This window comes from Seriola dumerili, unplaced genomic scaffold, assembly GCF_002260705.1.
Source record: "Seriola dumerili isolate Sdu_G_001 unplaced genomic scaffold, Sdu_1.0 BDQW01000052.1, whole genome shotgun sequence".
NCBI lineage: Eukaryota > Metazoa > Chordata > Actinopteri > Carangiformes > Carangidae > Seriola > Seriola dumerili.
In genome coordinates, this window is record NW_019174307.1 from 14,170,273 (window position 1) to 14,194,945 (window position 24,673).

At 38.6% G+C, this 24,673-nt stretch overlaps 3 protein-coding genes across 6 annotated transcripts in view; 2 read left to right on the plus strand and 1 right to left on the minus strand.

The window, feature by feature from the left end:
* The first annotated feature begins 480 nt into the window (after positions 1 to 480).
* Positions 481 to 5,311, plus strand: cd200r1 (CD200 receptor 1). Its single transcript, XM_022740930.1, has 7 exons — positions 481 to 835; positions 1,997 to 2,053; positions 2,865 to 3,173; positions 3,728 to 3,997; positions 4,382 to 4,478; positions 4,577 to 4,619; positions 4,733 to 5,311. Exons 1-7 carry the CDS (start codon positions 766 to 768, stop codon positions 4,799 to 4,801), a joined length of 915 nt encoding a protein of 304 aa, XP_022596651.1. The 5' UTR covers positions 481 to 765; the 3' UTR covers positions 4,802 to 5,311.
* Positions 5,312 to 12,007: 6,696 nt separating this feature from the next.
* Positions 12,008 to 15,075, plus strand: LOC111218658. 3 transcript variants are annotated; one of them, XM_022741065.1, is made up of 6 exons: positions 12,008 to 12,123; positions 13,121 to 13,450; positions 13,549 to 13,596; positions 13,677 to 13,700; positions 13,904 to 13,947; positions 14,200 to 15,075. In XM_022741065.1, the coding sequence occupies exons 1-6, from the start codon at positions 12,036 to 12,038 to the stop codon at positions 14,503 to 14,505; spliced, it is 840 nt and encodes a 279-aa protein (XP_022596786.1). In that variant the 5' UTR covers positions 12,008 to 12,035; the 3' UTR covers positions 14,506 to 15,075. The 3 variants fall into 3 exon arrangements, with proteins under 3 accessions (XP_022596786.1, XP_022596785.1, XP_022596784.1); XM_022741064.1 differs by having other exon boundaries at positions 13,121 to 13,393; positions 13,677 to 13,805; positions 14,200 to 15,074; XM_022741063.1 differs by having other exon boundaries at positions 13,677 to 13,805; positions 14,200 to 15,073.
* A 3,030-nt stretch (positions 15,076 to 18,105) lies between these two features.
* LOC111218425 (OX-2 membrane glycoprotein-like) overlaps positions 18,106 to 24,673 on the minus strand; it is an 11,790-nt gene continuing 5,222 nt past the window's right edge. Inside the window, exons 5-7 of one of the 2 annotated variants that reach the window (XM_022740723.1) lie at positions 21,614 to 21,898; positions 20,437 to 20,538; positions 18,106 to 19,198 (exon numbers count right to left, since the gene is read on the minus strand). In XM_022740723.1, the coding sequence (XP_022596444.1) occupies positions 19,182 to 19,198; positions 20,437 to 20,538; positions 21,614 to 21,898 (404 nt within the window). In that variant the 3' untranslated portion in view covers positions 18,106 to 19,181. Of the gene's footprint in view, positions 19,215 to 20,436; positions 20,539 to 21,613; positions 21,899 to 24,673 lie in introns of both variants that reach the window. The other variant, XM_022740724.1, reaches the window with a different exon arrangement.

Here is a 24,673-nt window from a genome sequence, read left to right on the forward strand (position 1 = left end):
CAATAAAGGTGGACTAAATGTTAGAAATATATCTTTCATTCTCATGCAGTACAATATCTCTGCCTGAGTTTCAACAAAAACTGAACATTATAATGTTCAAGGATGTAGGATTTATTGCAGGACTGTTGTTTTACACTGAATTACTTATGTGAACCCCAGGTGGCAAGGTTTCCATATAGGGTGAGGCTACTGGACAGACAAAGTGAATGCATACTTAACACAAGAATGGAGCGCATAGTTTTGATAATAGCATAATTTTACTCTGTGCACAGTTTATAACTGCTTTATAATGCTGCCTTGCTTGGAGTGTTCACATGCTACTTTGAAAGAGTGTGATCATGTGACTGGCAGGAAAGGAAACTGGCGTCTTGACTTATCAGATCACATCCTGTGTGGGGGGGGGCAGATGTCTGAGTGGAAAGCGGTTTGGAGAGGGGGAAGAGTAAAAAGGAGGGAGGGATTTGTAAGTCACATGTCCTGTACATTTATTTAGCATGACAGGTATCAAGGATTTTCAGTTTGTGTGGATGAGGTGGAGAATCTGCTCTACTCAAACGCCAAGCTTAAAGGGCATAAGGATAGAAAGTGAAATTGCATAAGGACGGTACATGGCTTAAAAGCACGAGACAAACAACTCTGTTCGGTATTACTCCAGATAGAACTCAGGACTGAGGATTTACTTAAAGACTAGACTTGATGCTTCTCTTACTTGTGTGAGAGGCCCCGTGGAAGCAACTCAACAGACGAACCTGAATACAACTGGAGATGAGAGACATGATGTGGATTTATGCCGTTATCATCTTCTTGGTGTCTGAAGCATGGAGCCTGCAGCCAGGTGTGAATATTAACATATTTTACTCACATATGGTTGAATACTTGATATTTTTTAGCCTTGATAAGATGCAGGTTTTAGATGCAAACGTAGCTTTTTAGAGATGCACATACCCTCCACAAAGACAACCTCGTACGTAGTTGTCTTCACCTCTTGACAGATACACTGTAAGACAACATTGTACATGTTATTACACAATTTTTATACTGTATGAACGTGTCATTTGTGGTACTTTATACCGTTTGTAAATATGTTGCGGGAATGTATTGCTGTTACCTGTAATGTAACTCTTAATATCATGCTGTCATAATAATTTCTTTCATTATTGTGTAATCTGTGACATGTAGGTAATATGATCGTGGTGTGACTCAGTGTAGACAGTCAGTGGAAAGAACATGCAGGGAGGTGGGGTAATGCAGAAGCTGACAAGGGAGGAAAATGTTCCATAGCAGATGTATGAAAAAATAACCCCATGTTTTCTGAAATAACAAGCAGCATGCTGCCACTTTGTTCTGAAGTGAATCATGATTTCAGAGTAGGGTAACATGATGCAGCTTTTCTCCACTGTGGGGGTCTCAGAAAGATGAAAGACAGACTTCTGTGTGAGAACTGTGGTTTTACTGTCCCACCACACGCACTGTTTTACTCAGCCCCGTCAGATGTCAACACGTTTCAGACCCCCATAACACATTTCAGTAAACATCAGCCTGTGAAACCTTAACTTTCCAATTCAGATCTTTGAAATAACGATGGTAATGTCATGAGCATGTTCTTCTGTAGCTGCAAGGGAGGTAAATGCAAGATTATGACAATACCATTTGCCTGTCTTATAAATTTAGGTTTTATTGTCAGAAATTTCACTACTAGAGTCAAGTGTTTTTGGTTTTACAAAAGCACAACAAACCTCACAATTTTTCAATAACAGGAAATAGAGCAGTGTCTCTCACAACTGTTTATTTAATCTTTTTAACAGCACCGCTTAACAGCTCAACTAACTAACTGACTAACTAACTATTTAAACTAAATGATGAATAACAGATAAACCACCATGATTGTTGCTCTGCTGATTGAACACTTCTTAATCACTAGCTGCTACTTTCTGACTGAAAACAAAAGACACTATTTTACTTACTTTTTCCTTACATTCACTACCATCTCTTTCAGGTACTAATCAAAGCACCTCTGTGAACTCCAGCACGCCTAATGAATTAAAAGCTAATGGTAAACTAATTTTCCTATTTTTCTCTCCACCTATTTGCACCACTAAAATAATTAACATCAAGTAAGTCGAGTGAAGGCACAGGAAGTTGAACATGACAATTTGCTTTTTTTTAAAAAAAAAAGAAAAAAAAAATCCCCTTTCCTCATTAATCCTTATTTCAAACATTAAGCACTTTTTTAGCTGAAATTATTTGAAAGAATGAAAAAAATGCTTTGAACCAGGTTACTTCTGAAGTAGAAATGTTCAGTCATTATTTTCTTGTTTATTTTGGTATGTCATTATGAAATAGAAAAAAGAGGCTATACCAAATTACTGCTTTGAAAACATGGACCTTGTTAGCCTTGCATTGTTATCCTTTGTAATAATTTCTTTTGAAAGATCACAGTTTATAATTTTCGGTTCATTTCAGATGACATTTTATTATCATTTTAGACTTATCAAATGTTTAATCCAAAATAAAAATGGTTGCCAAGTAGTTTTTCTCATGGGACAAATCAAATCATCATAAAGTAACCGTATGATTTATTTTATACCTCATCCTGTGATATGTTTTAGTTTAAAGTCATATCTGTGTTGCATGCTATTTATAGTTTGTTTTATTTTATTTTTAAGTTCTTCTTTGAATGTCCATGTCCCATAGAGAATTTAATCAGCGTTTTTCTTTCAGTTTTGCATGTTTGTAAATGTATATAAGAACATACATACTGTGTATATTGTTTTATGATAGAGCAAACCCAAACCATTTAATCAGCACAATCACAGCATTACTATGTGTAAAAATAATGCAACTATGCTTTCCCTTTTTTTCAGTTACCAGACATTTAGATTTCAACATCGGGAGTGATGTTAACCTGAAGTGCAGTGATAAGACATGGAATGAGACAATATATGTTATCTGGACGATAAAGTTGAACTACAAATGGTGTAGGATAGCCATTAGTGATAATGGTGGAGACTCGAATGACTCCTGCAATGATGGCAAATCACTCCGAAACACATCCACATCTCAATCCTACCTGCACATCCCAAACTTCTCAATTCATGACGTGGGGATCTACAGATGTGAGCAGGCTTTCAAAGCTGGAGTGGAAGCTTATGGGACCAATGTAACTATCATAGGTAGGACTATTTATTTTTCAACTCACAGGGAGAAATAACAGCAAAGAACCATATAATCAATAAGGGTGACTTCTAAACAGGGTCAGTTCATTGAAATCACACAAAAATGAAAAAAAAAAAAAACCCGGCAAATTCTGGTTATTTCCAGTAACATACGTATATGAATGCGGATAGTTTCAGATTTAGAAATGACTTCCACTGAACCTTCTCTCCCACATAATGGGGGACAATGAAAATTCATTTCTGTTACTCTGAAAGGCCTCGAGTGTAAATTAGAAAAACCTAATAGCATAATACCTAATAGCAGTATGCCTTTCAAGAGACAATGTCCCAGTTACTGAGGATAATTCATCAACCTTACTGCTGACAGTTTTCATCTGGAAATATTTTATACTCTGTGTAAGAAATAGTGAAATTCTAAAAAGGTTGAACCTATTAAAACTACTTGGTGTAGTTGGTGTAATTGTAAATTTTTTGTGATTTGGTTGAACTTTTAATAAGGCAAGCTGTAGCCTATTTGGAAAATCTTATTCCTTCTATTTTGTCTTTTCCAGTTCCTCCCAGTATATCAGCCTGGCTAGAGCAAGGGGCAAACAAGATGGTAGCTGTGTGCAAAGCAGAAAGAGGGAAACCTGCTGCCAACATCAGCTGGAGTCATGAGGAAAATTCAGCAACTGTGGAAACACAGTCTACCTCAGATGGATTTAGTACTGTAGAGAGTCGTCTGGAGCTCGCAGAGGGCATGGATACAAAGAACCTGACCTGTGCTATCAGGCACCGGTTCTGGAAAGAGCCGCAGATTCTGATTCCAAACCCCACAAAAGGTCAATCTACTAGAGAAAAAGTACAGATGTTTACACCAATCAGCCACAACATTAACTGGTTTTAATGTTGTAACTGATGGGTGTATATCCTAGGCCATTCTGAACCACCAGTAATTTGATTCAAAATTTTATGTTGTAGTTTGAATCATTTTCCATAACTTCATAACTTCAGTCAAAAAATACACCGATCAGCCACAACATTACGACCAGTTACCTGTTTTAATATTGTGGCTGATCGGTGTATTTAAAGTTTATTGTGTTTTTTGGTTAAAGGCTGATTCATTATGTTGTAGGGGTATTAATTATTTGTAAATACATGTCATATGTAGTGCTGATGACCATTAGATTATAAACAAACCTTTAATCTTCTCTCTCCCACTCCAGGTCATTTTCTTTGGCTGTTGATCCTTATTGTTGTTGTGGTCACTATATTTGTGTTGGGATTCTCATTTTTTGCGCATAAGAAACTGCCATTGTTGAGGTAAGAAGTTTAATTTCATAAAAAAACGAATGACAACAGCCATTTGCAAGCTCTTTTGTTGAGTCACCGAGCTCGTTTGTGTGTCTACCCTTTGTCAGGCCATGCCAACAGCCTGCCACGTCACCATCAAAATCTCCAACGGTATGAACTTTTTCTGCAACTTCCTCTTCATTTTATAGTTCAGTGTGTGTTACTGTACATTGCCACGTTCATGACACTTCTATCTATCTCTTTTTTTTTCTCTTTTTTTTCAGATAGAGGATGTGGAGGAGGTGGAGCCCTACGCCAGCTATCTTCAACGTGTGAACTCCATCTATAACTGAGCTGCAGATTTGTTCGCAATGAATCCTGCGCATGCATCACACGGACACACTTAAATGCTTGTAGGTCTTTTTGAGAAACTGGAGGCTGTGAAACTGAGAATTGGTGAAATAGTAGAGAGGAGTGAGATGACTTCTGATAAGGAAAGGGAAGCCTCTCAGTTCTGTCCTAACAAACACTTGACTGATGGAACAGGGGATGTACCTAATGTCACACACTGGCTCCCATGCACAATACATGCAGCCCACTACTCTGTAGGTGGGTCTCACAGAAACATTATTAATGACTACAAATGCAACTGCTGAAGCGGAAAGAATGCCTTCTTCAGATAGATGCAACATTTCTACTCTACAGAACTACAGACTTTCGATGTTGCTGATGAAATACATGGGCTGTAGAGACATGCATGTAATTCAGTGACACACTTACTTCAAGATAATGAGTACAACATTATGTAAAGTATTCATATTATGGGTTGATGTATAATTATGTAATTACACATATTAAAAATACTTCTAAACACATTGATTTGATTTCCACTGTGGTCTATAGAATTAATGAGAACTGTAAAAATAGTGCATAAGAACAAGTTAATTAATTAGAGTGAATTTGAATTTTCCAGTACTGATCACGTGTCAAAAGTTAAAGTAGCGTGACAAAGTGTGAAAAGCAGTCAGTTGTTAACAATACATTGTTTGTCACCATGGTTAAAATTTAAAAAAGATAAATGGCAAGATGACGTTTACATTCTTTGTAGACAAGCAGCAACAATTTGAACGATAGCTCACCATATTTTATCTGAATGAGGATTATCCGCATTGAACCATCCAAATAAAAGGAGGATTACTAGAGGGGTTAGGCGGATATGAAATGGAAACTGGAAAAAGGGAGTCTTCTGCCATCTACTGGTGGATCAGAATATAGTCCATCATCATGATCATGCACCATATCACTGTCCATGCTAAGATGTCCGAATAATGTTAATAGTATCCATCCATTCATTAGCTATACTGTTTATCCTTTTGAGGGTCTGGGGTCCTATGCTCTTAAATCAAAGGCTGAAACAACTATAATCTGTCTTACCCTCATTAATTTTGTTGAACAGAAAAGAGGTAGCTGTCATTCTACAGTATATATATAATTCTATTATATAATTGCCTCTCTCTGAAATGTAGGAAAGAATGACTTATTATTTATATATAATTATTTACTAAAAGTCAAGTAGATCATTGCTGTGACTTCTTTCAAATATTTTCTAAAACTGAGTTGATTGATGCAACAGAAAGATGAACAAAAGTGGTACATTTAATCAGTAATAAAGATCAATAATACCACAATGAAACAAAGATAATTTACAGTAAAGTATTGTACACTACTCCACCACTTGACATGTATCCAGTCAAACATATAAATAACCCTGTAGTTAGATACAGGCCTACACAAAAATGTGTGTATTTTCCGCATGCACATACAAAACATAAAACATGCAACTTCTCAAGACTTAAATATGTATTTGTAGTATATGGAGGTGGTGTGGCAGTAGTTCTCAAGAGCAGTATGCTGCAAAATAAACAGAATGCATGCATTATGGAATTTCATAAAGATTATATTCTTCCATCATGAATATGATAACGTAACAATGGCACAAATTGCACACATAATTTTAGTTTTATTGTGTGAACTACATTTGTGCCACATTTTTAGTCTGGGCATTTAAGCAGTGCTCGTCAAGCCTGGCTGATACAGCTTAACATTAAAGGTGGAGCAAAGCTATGACTCTGTTTCAACAAAAATAGACCATGATAAATATCAAACTCTTATCTGCAGTGGAAAATAATGAAGAGACAGCAGATGTCCTTGTATTAGCCAGCATGACTGCAAAGTCACTGGACTTCTTCACTTCCACTTTCTGTTTTTAGGGTCACAGGGCTGTTGTTGCTCCTTTTGTGTGGTAGAAAACAAATTCCTCTACTTAAGCACATACACCCTGAAAGCTGAAAGCAACAATCTTGATGTCAATTTTTTCTTTTTACATAACTAGTATAATTTAAAAAATCCACATAGTGACTTTAAAATCTTAAGTCACTGATGTCATGTTGTAAAAAGTAACAGCATTTGGAGATGCTGGTGCTCTTGGAAAGTTTAAAAAATGTTTTTGCCATAGTGGCAAAACATTTTTCTTTGACTTATTACTTCCAGATAACGTGCTAATGTCTCGGTGTTTCAGGCATCAAACATAAACAATATAAATTCTTAAACCTTAGATATCCTTTTGTAGTATATCTGTGCAGTAATTCTCACTAGCGCACACTCACATGCACACACACACACACACTGACTGCATCAATTTTGTTGACTAATTTTTCTAAACACAAAACTTATACATTTAGAATCATTTCAAGGTCACATAAAACTTCAACTCAGAGAGGCTTTAAGATTTCACTCATTCATGTCATGCTGTAGCAAGCAGTTGTATGTCGGACACTACTGGATTTGCTGATTCGGAGATGATGCTGTTCTTGGAGATGAACTGATAAAACCTTTTGCATGTTCAAGTCTTTAAGCTCAATCACAAGGCCCAGTTTCCATTGACTTACTGCTTCCATATATTTAGTTAATGTTGTAGGTTTCACATTCTCCCAAGGTTGAGTTTCTTCATTAAAGGGGTCAAATGCGATACAAGTTTCTCTGCTGGAAAAAGGAAAACCACAGTTGTGTGCAGACTTGATGTCCCCTTACAAGTGAAGGGAAACATCTTGGGGTTGGATGTTTTTTTTTTTTTAAATTTCTCTGTTTTTTCATTGAAGATCAAGTTTTGAGAAGTTCAACTGGAAACTTTGCACTATTGCACGCTATTACAGAATTTTAGACAATTTTTCCTGCTTACGATATCATCTACTAGTCCTGCATCTTGCAATAGCCCGATTGAAATTTCCCTCTTGTGTATATTTACCCCATAAGTACATAATCATCTGCACATTCTTCTTTAGATGAGCACTCAGAATCATGTTCAGATTGAAGCGCTGCTGGGACATTAACTGTGGCATAGTCACAGTCATTATCAGGTAGAGCTCTGCTTGTTCTTGATCCTTTGGCAGTACCGTGGTCAATAGAGGCGTATGTTACATCCTCAGTAGGCTGTGGTGACATAAAACATGAGAGAGAGAGATGGTAATTCTGCTGACCTGAACATGTATGCCAAAAATAATTTATTTGGCTTTTTTCGTACAGCGCTACTGCAACTGCACACTTTTTGATGTGGCTACTGGCTATGACTTCCTGTGGATGAAAGAAACAGCCTCACCATTTTTTTTTTTTTTTTTTTTTTTTTACAGCAGAGGCCTCACACCAGTGCTCACCAAGTATGCAAATTTAATGAGGCAGCACCTCTGACTGGGCCATCATAAAGAAACATCATCATATCCTATGAAAAGCTGCAACTGATAACTATGAAGATTTATGCTCAACAAAAATAGACTCAACAGTGGTGTGGTGCTGGCCTACCTTATTATCTGCCCCGTATCCACCATCTGATGAAGAGTCCCCTGAGAGAGAAAATGCCAGTTTATAAATGCAACAAACATAGCTGCTGAATACTACACATACTGTGATAAATGTAGTTTTACCTTTCCTTTTCTTCTTTATCCTGACAACAAAACAAATTGAAATGGTCAGACCCCATTCAAATCAACGTATACACGGGATAATAAAATCCACTAGTGTGGCATAAATCTAACCCAGGAAATGTTAATTCTACTTCCATTTAGCTGGTAATTATGACTTTCACATCATAAAATACCATGAAACATAAACTAATATCGGAAACTGTATTTCAGATGTGTAGCTTTTGCTCCACTGCAGTGTTTCCTTGACAGCTTAACAGATGACAGAGTGTGTTAGAACAGGAAACACTTTGCGTATGTCTACAACCTACATCTGTCTATGCCCAACTGTCTATTTCAGTAACTAACACCACAGGACATGGGATTTTGGATGCTTCTAGGTCACCATCTCAGATTATTTTCAAACAAATACATAATGTAGCACACGGCAACGCTTATGCTAATTCTTTTTTTGTCTGACTTGTTACTGAGGAAGACATTGGCTGTTACTATTCTTGTCCACTAACCACTATTTCCTTGATGAAGCAAATGCAGTAACTGCTCACCACAAAGCCAATATGCACTACTGTTTTATTTAAGTGTCTACTGCCATCTTACGAAGTGTCTTTTTAAATGGTCTTGCCCACATTTTCTTCTGATCTAATCACTGCCCTTCTGCAGCCGTCTCAGTGAAGCCTTTGAATGTAGGCTAATAATCATATGCTGAAATATTACTTTGAAGTCTGTAAGTATGTGTACTATGCGTGTCTAAGAATGATTACTTACCCTGAAGTGCAGTTTCCCATGATGAAGCCACAGAATCTGGATGTTCACGCTGTATGTGTCAGCAGGTGGCAGGTACCAGTGTCCGGCTGCTTGAGAACAAGTGTACGCCTGACACTGTAGTAGACTCTGATATCACTGATGTGCACACAGGCCACAGCATATGTCTGTGTCTGTGTCTGTGTCTGTGTGAGTGTGTGTGTTTGTGTTTGTGTGTGTGAGAGAAAGAGAGAGAGAGAGAGAGAGAGAGAGAGAGAGAGAGAGAGAGAGAGAGAGAGAGAGAGAGAGAGAGAGAGAATAGACTGCTATTCTGATTTCCTGTGTGTGATGGTTTCTAATGCAACACTCACTCACTCACACACACACCCACACACACATGCACATACACAAATGCATATACTTGTGTTGTTGTAGGGGTAAACCTCAAATACATTACAGCGTTAGTTCATGTGAACTGTTGGTGAGTGAAGACTGCTCTTTATTCTGCTCAGACGCTGCTGCTAGAAAGACACATTGTAGAGTTGAAATGTAAATTTTCAATGCTTTTCTCTCACTGTATTGGTTGGGTGGCAGAAGTATCAGGAGCGGGTACCTCAAACCTCAAAACATCTGCACTGCGACGTACTGCAGGGGGTGAGAAGATCAAGGTTCAGAGAGCTAATCTTTAACTATAATGTTTGCTTTTGTTGCTGTATTGTCTCATTTGCATGATGGTGCAAATTTTCTTGATTAGCAATATGAGGAAGTCACTGACCTTTTTCCACTTTCAGTGGAAAGTCCAGTTTACTTTACAAACCATGTCTTTGTCAGGAGTAAAAAACAGACTAATCTGTCATCAAAAATAGGTTGTAATATGCTCAGTGGAGTAACACCTGTTTGGGTAGGTTTGAAAAAAGCGACGCACTATAAGGAAAATCTACTGAACTGCAAGCGATTATGTCAGCAGTCAAATATCAGATGTTTTGAATTGGAGATATTTTACAACTTCGCTTGTATATTCAGAATGTAACCATGCATTCATATGCAACAGGTAGCTCTTTGTTATACACTGGAGGGCGCTGTTGGAAAGGTCTGGGTGTGATTCACATACCACAGGATATGCCCTCAGTTCAAGGGCGTAGGTTTGGACTTAACATTGGTAGGGACACAACAACCCCTACAAAACAAACAGGGCTTTTTAATGATGTGAACATGAATGGTTTATTAACATATCATCTGTATTTACCTGTATTTATAGTTAAATAAAAACCATAAATGGTAGCAGATGGAGGATTAAAAGAAAGTAAACTTTAGGAAATTACTTCTTAATGGAAAAGAGAGAAGAAACTAACAATATTTTTGCATCCGACATCGACATGTTTATATTCATTAGGTCCCAGTGTTGCACTTGCCCCTTCCCCCTTTGATTTCATATTTAAAACCACAGTAAAATGCAGCTAATCCAATCCAGTGATGCATCAGTATTAACAATCTAATTATGTAAGGCTGGGCTATGTTAGGTAGCTTGCAGGTTTTCATTTTAAATCAGTGGCTGTGCCAATTAGTTTACTACCCATTATTATGCTCTGGATGATGAAAAAGCTCCTGATGTCTCTTTTTTGGTGGCATGATATCTACAAAGTAGAAAACATGTAGGCATGGACAAAATGTTGGCAATAAAGGAAAGGGATGCTCAAGGTGTGGACTGACACTGATAACTAAATGTTATCAGCGCATTAATACGCTCTCACCTCCTCCGTGTCTGCAGTAAGTTTGACATTTGTACATGACGTGAGCCACCTTTCAGCCAATCAAATACCTGAAATATATCGGTCGTGTTGGAGAAGCTACCTCTTTGAAGACACATAGGAATGATCTAATATGACTTCACTCCAAACAGTGAGTTCACTCAAATATTGGTGGGGACAATTCTGTCCTCCCAAAATATTGGTAGGGACATGTCCCTACAGTCCATGTGCAAACCTATGCCCTTGCCTCAGTTAGTGTACATCAGAAAAATGACTGTCAATTTATACCATCTGCTGGTTGCCCTGAAGGAAATAAAAAGCAAAAAACAGTCACCCTTGGTATGTGCAGTGTCCACACACATGATCTGTAGTCTAGTGAGAATACACGAAATGATGCATTGGATGTGAATTTACTGTGAGGAAAACAAGTGATTGTTATGTATATTTAGTTGTTTTAGAAGTAGGCCTGTGTTTAGCACTATTTCTCCAGGCCACAGTGGCTGCTTGTCATTGCACTCTGGCAGACTTGTACTTGAGATGTTTGGACAGATTGGATAAGAGAAGCAAGCAAGCGTCTTATTATTTTATAAAGATGATGAGAACATTCAGGCAGCCTCCAGCGCACACTGCTGACTAATGTAAGCTGTTTACAAGACTGCATGTAACCTCTATAAGGTGGGAAAACTTTAATATATTTCCATGTATAATGGATTTGATTGCTTTTCCATCACTCATGGGAATTACATGCACCTATGGCTACAGTTCGACTTCGAAGCCATGATGTCACAAGTTCCTGCTGGGTCTCGTGTCCACTTGAGCCAGTTCAGGACAATATGGTTGTGCTGTTTGCTGAGATGGTGAATCTGTACACATTACAAAGGTGATACCAGGGCATACTTGACCTTGAGATCTATGTGTCTCTGTTTTGACATCTATGAATTACATTAGGTAACATGCATTGTGCGATTTTCAATGCATATCGGAAACAGTTTTTACGTGACTTAAATACTCACATGACGAATGGTCTTAGAATGTGTGTGGGAAGACAGGAAGTGGTGAGGTTGTCATAAGTGAAGTGAGCCCCGAGTCGCTACGGTTTAAGATTATTTGTTTAGTTTCAGGTCATGAACATGTTGTGCTTTATGGTTAAACTGTCAAACACCTGTGTGATGATATTTTTCTTATTTGTCTCTGTCTATGGAAGAGGTGAAGGTAAGCCAAACACACTTTTATCTGGTCATATGACTTTCAAGACAGCGTTAGGGAACATTTTGAATAGACTTGCTATTCATTGGTCAAAAGAAGTGTTATTATTTAAAATAAGAGTTAGAAATGAAATATGCACCTGTAACTAAGTACAAGGGAAGAAGACAAAAGCTTAGGGAATCAAGGAGTAATAACGAATAAATTAAACTTGAGTATAATGAATATTTCCAGGGTATAGTAATATTACTACCAGGCCATGACAGAAAAGATGATGAAAATGGGGTAACAGTGCCGATATTGAAATGGAATTATTAATATTATCATTTATTTTAAAATTGTACAAACTATGTCATTTTTAAAAATAGATTTGACATAATTTTTTACATTGCTGTTGTTGCTGGGAAAAACAACAACAAAGGGTGTGACTTGGAAGCTGGTTGTATTATATGTTTTAAAAATGATGGTAAAATATTGCGGAGCTGTAATGCCGTTTTGGGATCCAGTGTTGGAGCCATCTGATGATGATGAAAAGTGCTGACAAAGAGTAAGAAAGATGAGCTTTTAAGTCCTGTCATGTCATCAGATTATAGAAAAATCAGCCAAGTACCTACTCTTTCACAAACTTTACTGCTGTTTATTGGACAACGGGGAGTACAAAGAGTAGGATGAGTTGCTCATAAATTCGGCATGTGACATATCAATTTCCTCTTTTTTAAGATTTTATATTTATTTTTTTGAAAGGCAAGCGTTAAGAATTACAGTCCAGGTAATGGGTGTAACACAAAGGTAGAGATACTCCAAAATAAGATAATTTAGGAACGTTTTCTGGATTAAAGGAACAATCAAACAAAAAATGTTTTTGTCAGAATTGACCATATCACTGAGAAAAAAGTTTTCCATTATCTTCCATCAATTCCTGAAGTTAGCTTCTTTTCAAAATAAAGGTGTTTGATCTGAAGTGAATGATACAAGACAACGTTTGGGTTTGTTTTTGTCATTTCAGACTTGTCTCCTTCATGTGTTCAGCTGATGGTTCGCAGTGGCACGACCTTGAAAAGAGCCCCACAGCAATCTGCGACAGTCAGCTGTCCCGTCAAACACTGTGGAAAATCACTAAACATCACCTGGTGTAAACTACTCGACACGAACCGCTGTGAACGGATCAATAAAACGGAGAATATAGAAATAAGACAGGATGACGACCACGTTAAAAATGAACTGATCTCGTATTTAACTTTCAAATGGATTACCGTTTATGATGATGGCCTGTACAGATGTGAGTTCAGAGGAAAATATCATGAAATCAGTCATATCATCAACATCTCAGTTTCTGGTAGGCAGTTTTTTTGTGCCAAAATACGCTGTACATGTATGTATGTCAAGTATGTAGTTCAAGTGTTCATTCTATCTGCTATCTCTCATTCCTTGTAGACATGCACCAGGGGGATGAAACAACTGACGATACTGACAACATTGCAGGTAAGAACCTTTATTCATGAGATACATTAGAATTGATACAGACGAGGATTATTGATCTGGTTCTTCTTCTTCTTTTGTAGTTGTGTCACTGAGTGCTGCTGATGGTGAGGCTGTGACCTGGCTGCCCTACTTCTATATCTGTGTTGCCATAGTTCTTCTGGTTTTCACAATGACAGTGTTAACCCTGCTGAGTTTTCATGGCTGGAAAAGTAAGAACATTAATATTGTATTCACAGTAGTATTTTGGATTACTTTTAACAAAATGTGTAGATTTTACTGCTGAAAATAATGGAGTATTTGTTATTAGTCTTCTTCACAGAAACACTGACATTCAAGCCAACAAAGGGCCAGGTAATGTGATGCAGTTTTGTCAGTTTGAAGGAATAGTTTGACATTTTGTGTCATTGCTGAGCGAGAAGATTGATATATGAGCCACCTAAAAAAAGAGTGGTATGAATCTTCTCATCTAACTCTTGGCAAGATAGCAAATAAACGTAGTTCCCTAAATGTTGAACTATTCCTTTCATCCAATTTTTTAAGAGTCATAATGGAGTTAAGGAAGAGCATGTTATTGGTTTATCTAATCTTGTTCTTGTGTCATAGGAAAGGTCCAGTCATATGATACCTGACCTCCCCAAGGGGAACACTCCTTCCACACCAGTCCTGCAAGACCACTTTGTTCTGAATGCCATCTACTCTCCAAACACTGCAGGGACACCACCATCACCACCTTCTCTGACCAACAATAGGAACCAGCCTTTGGCAAACACAGGAGATAAAAGTCACGCGTCAGACTATGCAGTGTATGCTGTCATCAACCATACACAGCCTGGGATACCTGCCAGAAAACAGCATGCCGTGACTAAACAAGACAATAACCCTAAATATACCGCTGTCAATGTTTCCTGAACATTTTTGATTTATCATAGACGAACGGTTGGAAAAATGTTGACAAGTACATGGTGGTGTCATGGAACAGGCACATTGTAGAAGAGGCGTATGTAGGGGGCTTGTGGTCATGCAGATGCACAGTGTGTCATCTCACATTAACCTGGCTACAGCAAAGAAGAAACAATGTTTTGTTTGTTCTCTCAACCTCACATTTATTCCAGTTGATGCTTCTTTCTGTTTCATTTCTTGTCATTTTTTTTATTTTGTATTTTCCCCTAGTCATTTCATTTATGTGACTTTTTTGACTTATTTTACACTGTTGGCCAGGTTTTGGTGGTTTGCATTAAAAAAAAAAACTCAGTCAATACTTACTGTGCATTCTTCTGTCTGATTTGGTTATATGAAGACTGAAGTTTGGGAGGCATCTACATCTGATCAGAAATTTCAGCATTTCAATATAATCCTTGGCTGATCTGTGACTGTGCAAGCACTTTGTTCTTTGAGACGTAGCAGATGTGGTGTCTTTAATATTTATTTTTGCACTCCTTTCAGCTGAGATATGAATATTTTAAAGAAAGAATAATTCTGTACTTTGTAAGAGAAAACTAACTGAGAGACTGTGAGATGAGAGTCCAGTGTGTATTATCTCACAGATTTTCTGTCCCACACACAAACCTCAGTGTTCTTCACTGCTGCTGGCGGAAATGTAATACCTGTCCTGTTGATCACACGTGGTTTAGCTTTCTTATACAGGAAGTTAAAGGGCAGATGAAAACTTTTTGACATTAACATTTGTGGTAGCAGTTGTCGTGCCAACCCTCAATCAATTGTCTTTATATAATGTGGCTCAACCACATATAGTTTACATACTGAGGATGGATTGCCTAGTTAAAGGTCACCAGAAGTCAACTACCAGAAACAAAGAAAGGACAGGAACAAGAGGAACAAGAAATTTGCCAAAACCAACTTCAGATTTTATTAAAGACAATATGTCACAGAAGACTACTGGTTCCCAGTCTTTTGGGCTTGTGAAATCAATATCTACCTGCAACCTGTCATCACAAATTATGGCCTTATTGTGGACATGAGTTGTGATCAATAAATTTTCAGACTGTTCAATTTGTTTGAGCTGAAATACAGGGTCAAAAGGTGAAGCGAACCTGTGCTTTGTGTTCACAATGAACAGGTTAAGCGAACCGCAACGTGGTCACGTCGCATTCGGCTGACCAATGGTGGAATTATGATCAGTCAGTCAGTCAGTCATTCAGCGACATTAGCGATTATAGGTCTGGCCCCGCTGTTGCTGTCCAGCCAAAAAACAAACTAATTTTAAAAAACGTTAATGGTTGTAATGTCCTATGTTGGGAACCACAGCCATATAAACCATGGCAGGCTATCTAATCATTGCTGTTAAGAAGCTTGTACTATATATTTTATATGTAAGCAGCAAGTGTCTGGTTGTCACAGGCCACGCTCTCTCTCTTTTTCTCTCTCACACACACATCAGTATTTGTGTTTTTTTCTCTGGTGGACAAAAGCTCCGGTTCAGACGTCAGAGAGCTGGAGAGCGCGGAGGCATGTGCGAAGGCAGCGTTAGCGTTGCAGCGAGACAGGACATTAGATCGAGTCTGAGGTCACTCAGAGAGCGTTGGGACTCCGTCTGCAGCACTGCAGTTTAAAAAACATTTGACAAGGTGTGCAGAGATGCTGAATGCTGAATGTGTTCCTGTTCCAAAATCCTGTCTAAATATACAAAGAATTATTACACAGAGGTATGTTAGGTGGGATTTATGTTTGGGATAGCAATGCCATTCGAATTTAAGAAATCTGAGAGGCATTTTTTAATGCATAGTGAGAGGGAATTCATATTTAACAGGTTTCATTTTAGCTAAGTGAAGTGAAACGTCATCAGTAGCTTTACCATTATGTAGTGGCCACTTTGATCCAGAGCCACAGACAAATATGCAGGCAGGGTTTATGTTTTGCTTAAGTACACTTTAATGGACCAGAGTGGCTGTTCTTGGGATTTAACCTGCAGCCCACAAGTAATAGAATAATTTGTTGAAATTTATCATTTGTCTTTCAGGGGGTCTTGTAGCATTCACATACAAAACCACTGAGCCAACCCACCTCAACACCTCACCACAGTGTGATCTGCACACTCACCCCCCTTATACACTTGAACTTGCCCGACTCTAAAATATACACACACACAGTAAGACACGCATACCTTTCAGGGGAACGGAAAAGGTTTCAGCATTTCAGACTTTCTGACCGTGGAATTTAACATTTAACACATGCGGACACCCACATACTCTCTCACAACTCACACCCGCTGGCTCTAACCTACATGCAAACAGACTTTGAAACATCTAAAAGTGTTTTGAGTGAGGAAGTAGCTGACTACACCTGAGCGAGTGGCCTAAGTCTACAGCACTGCAGCTTAAAAGCCATCTGACAGGCTAAGCAGGAGTCTGCTGTCTGTTATGAATTCTAGCTGTAAGCTGATATGCACTGTATTTATGTTATATATTCATGCAAGTGCTGAGTTGAATACACAAACATAAATATATATCACAGAACTAATAAATACTGTATGTTATCCCAGAGCGTATGAATACATCAGAAAACAACTGAAATGTGCAGCAAGCTGTGTGTGTGTACAACATGTGTGTGTTTTTTTTTGCACCGTAACCCGCCTGGCTTAGGATGAAAAGGGCCTCAAAAAATGAGCATCTGGAAGGCAGGTGTGGCACACCAGAAAGGAATTTTATGTCTTTATGAATCCAATGTACAAAGCTAAGCTGAAAAAGCTGGAAGAGTGGCAAGATTTTAAATTGATCAAGCTTTAGAAACTTGTTATGTTTTATATTTTTATTATTCTGTTTGTTGTATCTATTATATCAAGTTTACATAGTTGGTCATAATGCACTGTTTCATCTTTTCCTCTTTTTTCTGGGCTACAGTTGCGCTATACAGGACTGAATGCTGCAACACATTTCCATTTATTCAAAAAGTAATCTGAAACATATTTCAGAGTTATTGTAGTGTAAACTAACTGAGCTTAAAGTCTGATAACCTGCATGTCATTCTCCTGCTGATAAAGTGAATAAATGACAGATTCAAATCCTATGCTTTGATATGCAAGACTATTTCAGGATGAAGCTTACATTTGTAAGTGCATGTAGATGTACAAACATAATATATCCCAGAAGCATTATTACATTATATTTTAGCGATGTAGGTGCCGCTTTGATCCAGAGCAACAGAAATGCGAGCTGGACTTTAGGGTTTTGCTCAAGCATAGTTTTAGAGGAGCAGAGTGGCTTGTCTGGTTGTTTTACCTGCAGCCCCCAAATAATATACCAGTAAGCCACCCCACCTCAAAATCCACACAACCCAACCAGAGTTCACACAGGACCTCATCCGACTCTATGATGTAGACTGGCAACAAGACACACATTCCTTTCAGAGGCACCGAAAAGGTTTCAGCATCGCTTCCTCTGGGAATTGATTCAAGCTATCTGTCCATGGAATTTAACATCTCTCCACACTCACAAAACACACATGCACACACACACGCACACGCACACGCGCACACACACACACACACACACACACACACACACACACACACACACACACACACACACACACAAGCGGCCAAAACATGTAGAAAAGTTTGCAATAGATATTATACAAACAAGACATATGCATGCAGTCATTTTAGTTTATCTTATGAAGACTACCCATGACCCCACCCAGCTTTCACAATACACAGGTACAAGGACAAGAAAACCCTTAAGCGGAAGCTCATATTGACAGTTAGCTGTGTTACTTTAATAAATAAGGCTGGCAATATTCTATATTTTTACTATAGTCACAAATCCCATGAACGTACCAAATATATTAGTTAGTCCATTGCTACAATACTGGTTTGCTGTGGGAATTAATGTAACTAACTGAGACACAAACCTTTTAAAATAAGGCATGAAAATGTGGGTTCAACATCTAAAAAAGCTAAATAATTTCCTAATACAGCTGAGCACTGTAGTTTTTAGTAAATGCTACTCAAACAGCAGTAAATGGTGCATTTGTTGGGGACTACTTTCAGCCACAGATTAATACACATTTGGTATGATAGTGAGAATTTACAGAAGCACAATGGTGCCTATAGGGTTGATGTAAACTAAACAACAGTGCTCATGTTCATGTCTTTTTTGGTCTTTTCATGAGATTTGTTGAGTATGAAAAATATAAAATGACACCAGAGTTATTCTAAGGACCAGGTAAAAGACAGAGACAAACAGAGGAAAGTATTTTACAGACATGAAAGATGTTGTAAAAACAAAATCGCTGTACTTTAATTTCAGTGACTCTGCCGTTCGTTGTGGAATCTGTAGCTATCGACTGAATCAATTACAGAGCCAGAGAGAAAAACATGATCCAGTCACACATTTCCACACAGACTTCATGTGAGGACAGCCTGGATTTTATATGAGAGTCAGATGTAGAGGCAGAAGAGCAGAGTTGAATGTCCTACGGTTGGTGCTCATAAATAGGATTGTATAGAGGTGTGTCAGAACATCTTCCCTTTGTACCAAGATGATGATGATGATATTGATGATGATGATGATGATGATGCAGGGAATCAGTTCTGCAAGGTTGGCTCTGAGAAGCACTGCCTCTTCTTTTCAGGCTCTGGTCTGGTCTGAAAAATTAATCCACTGAAAAGAAATGCACGAAGAGAGCAGAAGCAATGACACAACATTGAAGATTACATTCTAAAATTTTGAAGCACTTTACAGTTAATTTTACTGTAAAATGTCATTTCAAATCTGACTTGGTGCAGCTGTGAGAAAATGCCAAAGCTGGTAACCATCAAAGGAACCATCAAAACGTTTCAATTAAGATCCTAGAGAAAATAGAGACATCACAGCCGCATATTCAGTAGCTAGATTCATACTGGTATGGAAAAATAATAATTAGAAATATACTGTATACTGTGATACTCCCGCTGTCTGTGCTTGTACAATGCATGATCTGCAGTGATGGAGTCTGGAGCATACAGTTATATTTCAACTTAATAACTTAATAAGGTGCAAGTAAAGTGCAGATGGAGTGCAAGTAGAAAAAACATAGTTTTGACATGGCTGGCATGTTTTAAATGAGATTAAAAGGCTCTGTAGAGCTGAGGGGAACTGCAAAGTCAGGCCATAACCTGTGGGTTCTTCACAGACCTTTTTTTCAATTTACGCATAGTCATTTGATCCATTGTTAATGTAAACATATAACATGATTAGTGCAACTTTAAGGTCAGCTCATGCTATTACTGCCTGTTAAACAAAACAGCAGATACAAGTATTGTGTCTACATAAAATCTCAGGGCATAAATGAAACAGGACACAACTCCCACCCTCTGAGTATTGCCTTTCTGACTTCTATTTATTAATAGAACAAGTGTTTATAGTTAGCGTTGGTGCACATTCCTACGGGCCACTGTTCCTTTTCATTGATTCTGTTGCACCTGGGCAGTTTGCCACAATCCGCGACGGGGAGGGATCCCTAAACATGGCATTTTATTAACCTTCAAATGATTTCATGAGTTCATTAGAATGGTGGCGGTCTGGGTAGAAATCAGTTGAGCCAGGAGAACAACGTCAGCATCAGGAAAGATATAGTACTACTGCTCTGGTGTTTACTGCTCCATATGGCTCCATGTCTCCATATTCTTGGACACAAACAACATGGACAGCTGTTTGTGTGTTTAATAATTCTCTGTATTTTTGAGTAATGAGGACAGTATTCTCCCAACTATTTCCTACAAATCGCTTTCTGAATGGACCTGAAGGGTGACACTTGGCAAGAGGATTTGTTTTCTCTCAGTGTTTCATATAAACCTTGACACTGAGAGAACCTGAAAACATACAACGGGCATCACACACTCACCTTCTTTGCGCAAAAAACACTTCCAAAGGCAGAAGCAGAGGGACATGACCAACAGAGCTGCTACTGTGGTGACTGAGATCAGGATGGTGAGAGCCGTCCCAACTAGGAGGGAGAAAGACAGAGAACTGATTAGCAGTTTTGTCAGTCCATATCTGGGTACATGTTTATTTTTTAAATAAACTACACTATGTAAATACAAGCCTTGTAGAAGTCAGACTGAAGATATAAGAAGCTCTGGCCTCTGCTGGTCTGACCACTGCTTTACTTTTATGTACCGTCACTGATTGAATTTGTGATATAATCTGGAGTGATACCATTTGATTTCTGTAAAATGTGCACTCTTGACCCATGAAAAGAAGGTGAACTCAGCAGTATAAAGCCATAACAGTCACACACATCACATTTCCTCCTGCACCATTAGCTGCATGAAAACCTATACAGTATATGCTCTATGTATATACGTGTCAGTGTGTGTGTATATGTAGATATGAAGCTAGCCAGTATCAACTCAGCTCAATTTTGCACAAAGACTGAAAAAAGAGGGAAACTGTCTGAAGATACCAAATCCACCTCGCTGCACCTCAATAGCCACAAAAACCAGCTCTAACATACTAATTCATATTAGATCTTAATCCTTATAAAGCCAAGTGCTGCTCATTGTGAGAACTGTTGCATTTCTGTCTATAACACTGAAAGGTCTTGATCTTACCTTGTAAAGTACCTTGAGATAATGTTTGTTATGATTTGGTGCTATACTAATAAAATTGAATTGGATTGAATATATTAATTAATGAGCTGTAGAGGTGCTGGTTGGTGGATCTTAGGACAGGGCCAGGCTTGCTGTTTCTCCTTGTTTCCAGTCTTTGCAGCTAAGCAGCTGCTGGCTGTATTTTATTGGATAGAGATGAGAGTGGTTTTGATCTTCTCATCTGACTCTTTGCCAGAAAGTCGAGAAAGCTGAAATGCTGAACTATATCTTTCAGCCAAATCACTGTTACAAGTATGAGGACTTCTGTAATCATGGCAGTCAAAAACAGTCTAACAATCTCTAGTATTCTTGGTAGGCTTGTCGTAAGGCAGGCAGGTAATGAGGCCTGGACAAATGAGGACACAATGCTATTCAAAATTTTGAAATGGAGATCCACATTGAAGTGACGGTTCACTGACACCAACTCACTTTTAGTGTTCATGGATACAGCAATCGGTGACTCAAGCCCTTTGTGGTGCACCAAGCATTTGACGGACACATCTTTCAGCAGCCCTGACTGGACGGTCAGTGTACTGATGACCAGAGTGGTCCCGTCGCCCTGTGGGAGCTGTGTGGTCACAGGGGGGCCCATGGTGCGGTTATCTGTCTCCACGTTCCACACAATCTCTGCTGGGGGACGCGACACACAGGTGCAGTTGGCCTCGATCACACCTGGAGAGGTGGTCTTGTAGCTCACCTGGGGTTTGGGCAGCACTGTGGGAAATAAAGAGGAAGAGCTACAGCAACCATCATAACACACTGGTGCACACATAGATGTATATGGCACATATGACAGGTTCACTGAAATGCCCCGTGATAAGGTGTTAAGACATTCTCCCTCCTTTCTTTGTTCTCTTGTACTGTGTGTGAAATGCACAAGCCTGAGGGTTTTGGAAATATTATCACATTATGATGAAACACTAAGTGAAATAAATAAAGTATGCGGCGGGGTGGGACATATGAAACATATTATTCTAATCCACAAATTGGACAAAATTCAGATTTTAGTTAGGTGTGCGTCTGTAAATATTCAAAGTCTCTTTGGATAAATTGCTAAGAAGATACCTGGGAAAACCCTTGAAGCCTTTGGATCAGTTAAGGTATGTGAATTCCTGCACACTTAAGATCCATAAGTGAATCTGTGGCTGTTTTCAATTCTCTGTGGCTGAAGGAGGAATGTGATGCACTGGAACCGAGAACATTTTTGTTGGCAAGAACACATTTAGCCACAGATATTTGGCCCTCATAGTTTCAGCGTCTTCTCACAGTTCTAGGTGATGAACTTCACCCACTATCGGTCTGGATAGTATCAGATTTTTGGGTGGGTAAAACCACAACAGGAAAAAAGTCTGTTAACAATCCAAACCATAATCTCCTATGAATGATAAAACAAAGCTGGTGTGAAATTTTTAAGAATTATGGTTATTACTTAGAATTAGATTGCACAGTTAGAATTAATTGTACTTTATTTTGCAAAATAGTATTTTACACACAAAACCATTGATGAGCTCATGGAATATGATGCATTTTTATAGATTGAATTAGCTCATAGCACATAAAGAAGCTAAATTTAGCTTCATCTTAGCAACCAACTACAACACTAAAATTCCTGTATAATAACACTCATTGGGGGAATTTCTCTAAAAAACTTTTACCTTTGACAGTTACTTGGTAAACTTTAGTTTATTTATGTACTTTAGACAAGGAATATTTTGAATGCAAGACTTTTAGTTGTTATGAAGTATTTTTACACTGGTTTACTACTTCTTTTACGTAAGTAAAGGATCTAAACATGTCTTTCACCACTGACATTTTGTACATGTTATACTGTACATTTGAAGTGAACCCTTTATCCCTTGCTGAATTTAACCTACTGACTAATTAAATTGCCAAAGAATGACTTTTGAAGGGCAATTGCATTACAGGACAAATTATGATTTTTATGACCTTTCTAAAAGCTTAACAATGTTGCAAACAATCTGGAGTCATATAATCACCTACCTTAGCCTATTTTAGTAAATAATAGGAAGAGTGTGTGTGTGTCTGTGTGTGTATTGGCGATTACTGATTTTGGACAGCATGTGTGAGATGTGAGTAAAGGAGGCCAGCATCACATCATCCAGAGTGGGATGAGGGTGGAAGATTGTTGGCAGCAATGAGCAACAAGAAAAAAAAACACATTAATGCTAATTGAGCCCCACTATTAGAAACACCTACTGTACTGTACAGTTCAATTTCCAACAAAAGCACATCTGTTAGTTGAGATGACTGTGAGAGAAAGGGAGCAGGAGAAAAGTGGGAAAGCGAATGAGCAAAAGGAGAGAGAGACAAAGCACAGAGGGAATCACTGTCTGCTGCAAACACTGACATAGTCATGCATCAGGACCTCTCTCCCTGCCTCCATCATTCTTTCGAATGGCCCATTCTTCACATGGACACACTGCTCAGTGTTTGTGTGCTCACAAATCATCCGACAGCTTAGCTTTGCTGCTGTATCATGAAAATGTTCAGCAGCTACTTTCAGGAAGAAAAGATGAACATTCCTTTCTAAATCCCAAGGGTACCTATCTTTCCTACAGACACAAAGTCCAGGGTTAAGTCTCCCTGCATTCACACTAAAGCCTGCCTCTGTTATTTCTCCCACAAGAGCTGGTCTGACATGCTCACTCACAGCTACCATGCAAAAATGTGCAGCTGAAAGACTCATACTTATTGTTGATTGAAACAAAAAGACAAATTCTCTCACTGAGGTTAGCACAACATTGACACTATTGTGAAACAAAGCAGCAAAAGACTGATGACTGGAGTAGCAGCTATAGCACTGGCAACCAATAGATTTATCTGATCTGAATGTCCTATACTAGAGCTGGAGGCGTGGGTAAGTGCTGGTCTAACTGTTTGGTCTGGGGCAAACTGTCAGTGTGATGAAATGCCTTTGAAACTGACATGAAGTGTTTACAGCCACACAGGAAGTCAGAGTGAAAAGCGATTATGGAGGGTGATAGCTTTTTTTAAAAAAAACATAAGAGGATAATGGCATACATTTTCACACTTCCCTCCTGGAAGACATTTATAGTGGTGCACTTGGTTGTCCACATGAAAAGTGCCACAAATAGTTGTCACATGTTGTGTAAAAAATGAAAAAAAGAGAGCTAGGGAGAGCGTATGTACAACGCCAGCCCACTCTCTCACCTCTGCATAGCTGCACAATCATGGTGTGACGTGTGTGTGAATGTCGGCTCATTGGTTTGAAATGGACAGACACAGACACCCCCTATCTGACGCCTGAAAGGTGTGTGTGTGTGTGTGTGTGTGTGTGTGTGGTGTGTGTGTGTGTGTGTGTGTGTATGGGGTGTTTCCGAAGCTATCCGACCACCTGACAAACAATTTGGAAGGGGCGTAAAGCTCGCTGAAGATTCACTGACTTTTCATCTAGTGCTACCAACAACTTGTTCAATGATTCATTTAATCACTGGGTAACCCATAAAC

What these genes read in the sequence shown, in the direction of transcription:
- cd200r1 (XM_022740930.1), top strand. Translation starts at nt 766, where the DNA reads ATGAGAGACATGATGTGGATTTATGCCGTTATCATCTTCTTGGTGTCT. An exon ending in GACCAATGTAACTATCATAG is followed by an intron (nt 3,174 to 3,727) that starts GTAGGACTATTT and finishes TGTCTTTTCCAG; the next exon opens with TTCCTCCCAGTATATCAGCC. An exon ending in GATTCCAAACCCCACAAAAG is followed by an intron (nt 3,998 to 4,381) that starts GTCAATCTACTA and finishes CTCCCACTCCAG; the next exon opens with GTCATTTTCTTTGGCTGTTG.
- LOC111218658 (XM_022741063.1), top strand. Translation starts at nt 12,036, where the DNA reads ATGAACATGTTGTGCTTTATGGTTAAACTGTCAAACACCTGTGTGATG. An exon ending in CATCAACATCTCAGTTTCTG is followed by an intron (nt 13,451 to 13,548) that starts GTAGGCAGTTTT and finishes CATTCCTTGTAG; the next exon opens with ACATGCACCAGGGGGATGAA. An exon ending in GAGTTTTCATGGCTGGAAAA is followed by an intron (nt 13,806 to 13,903) that starts GTAAGAACATTA and finishes ATTTGTTATTAG; the next exon opens with TCTTCTTCACAGAAACACTG.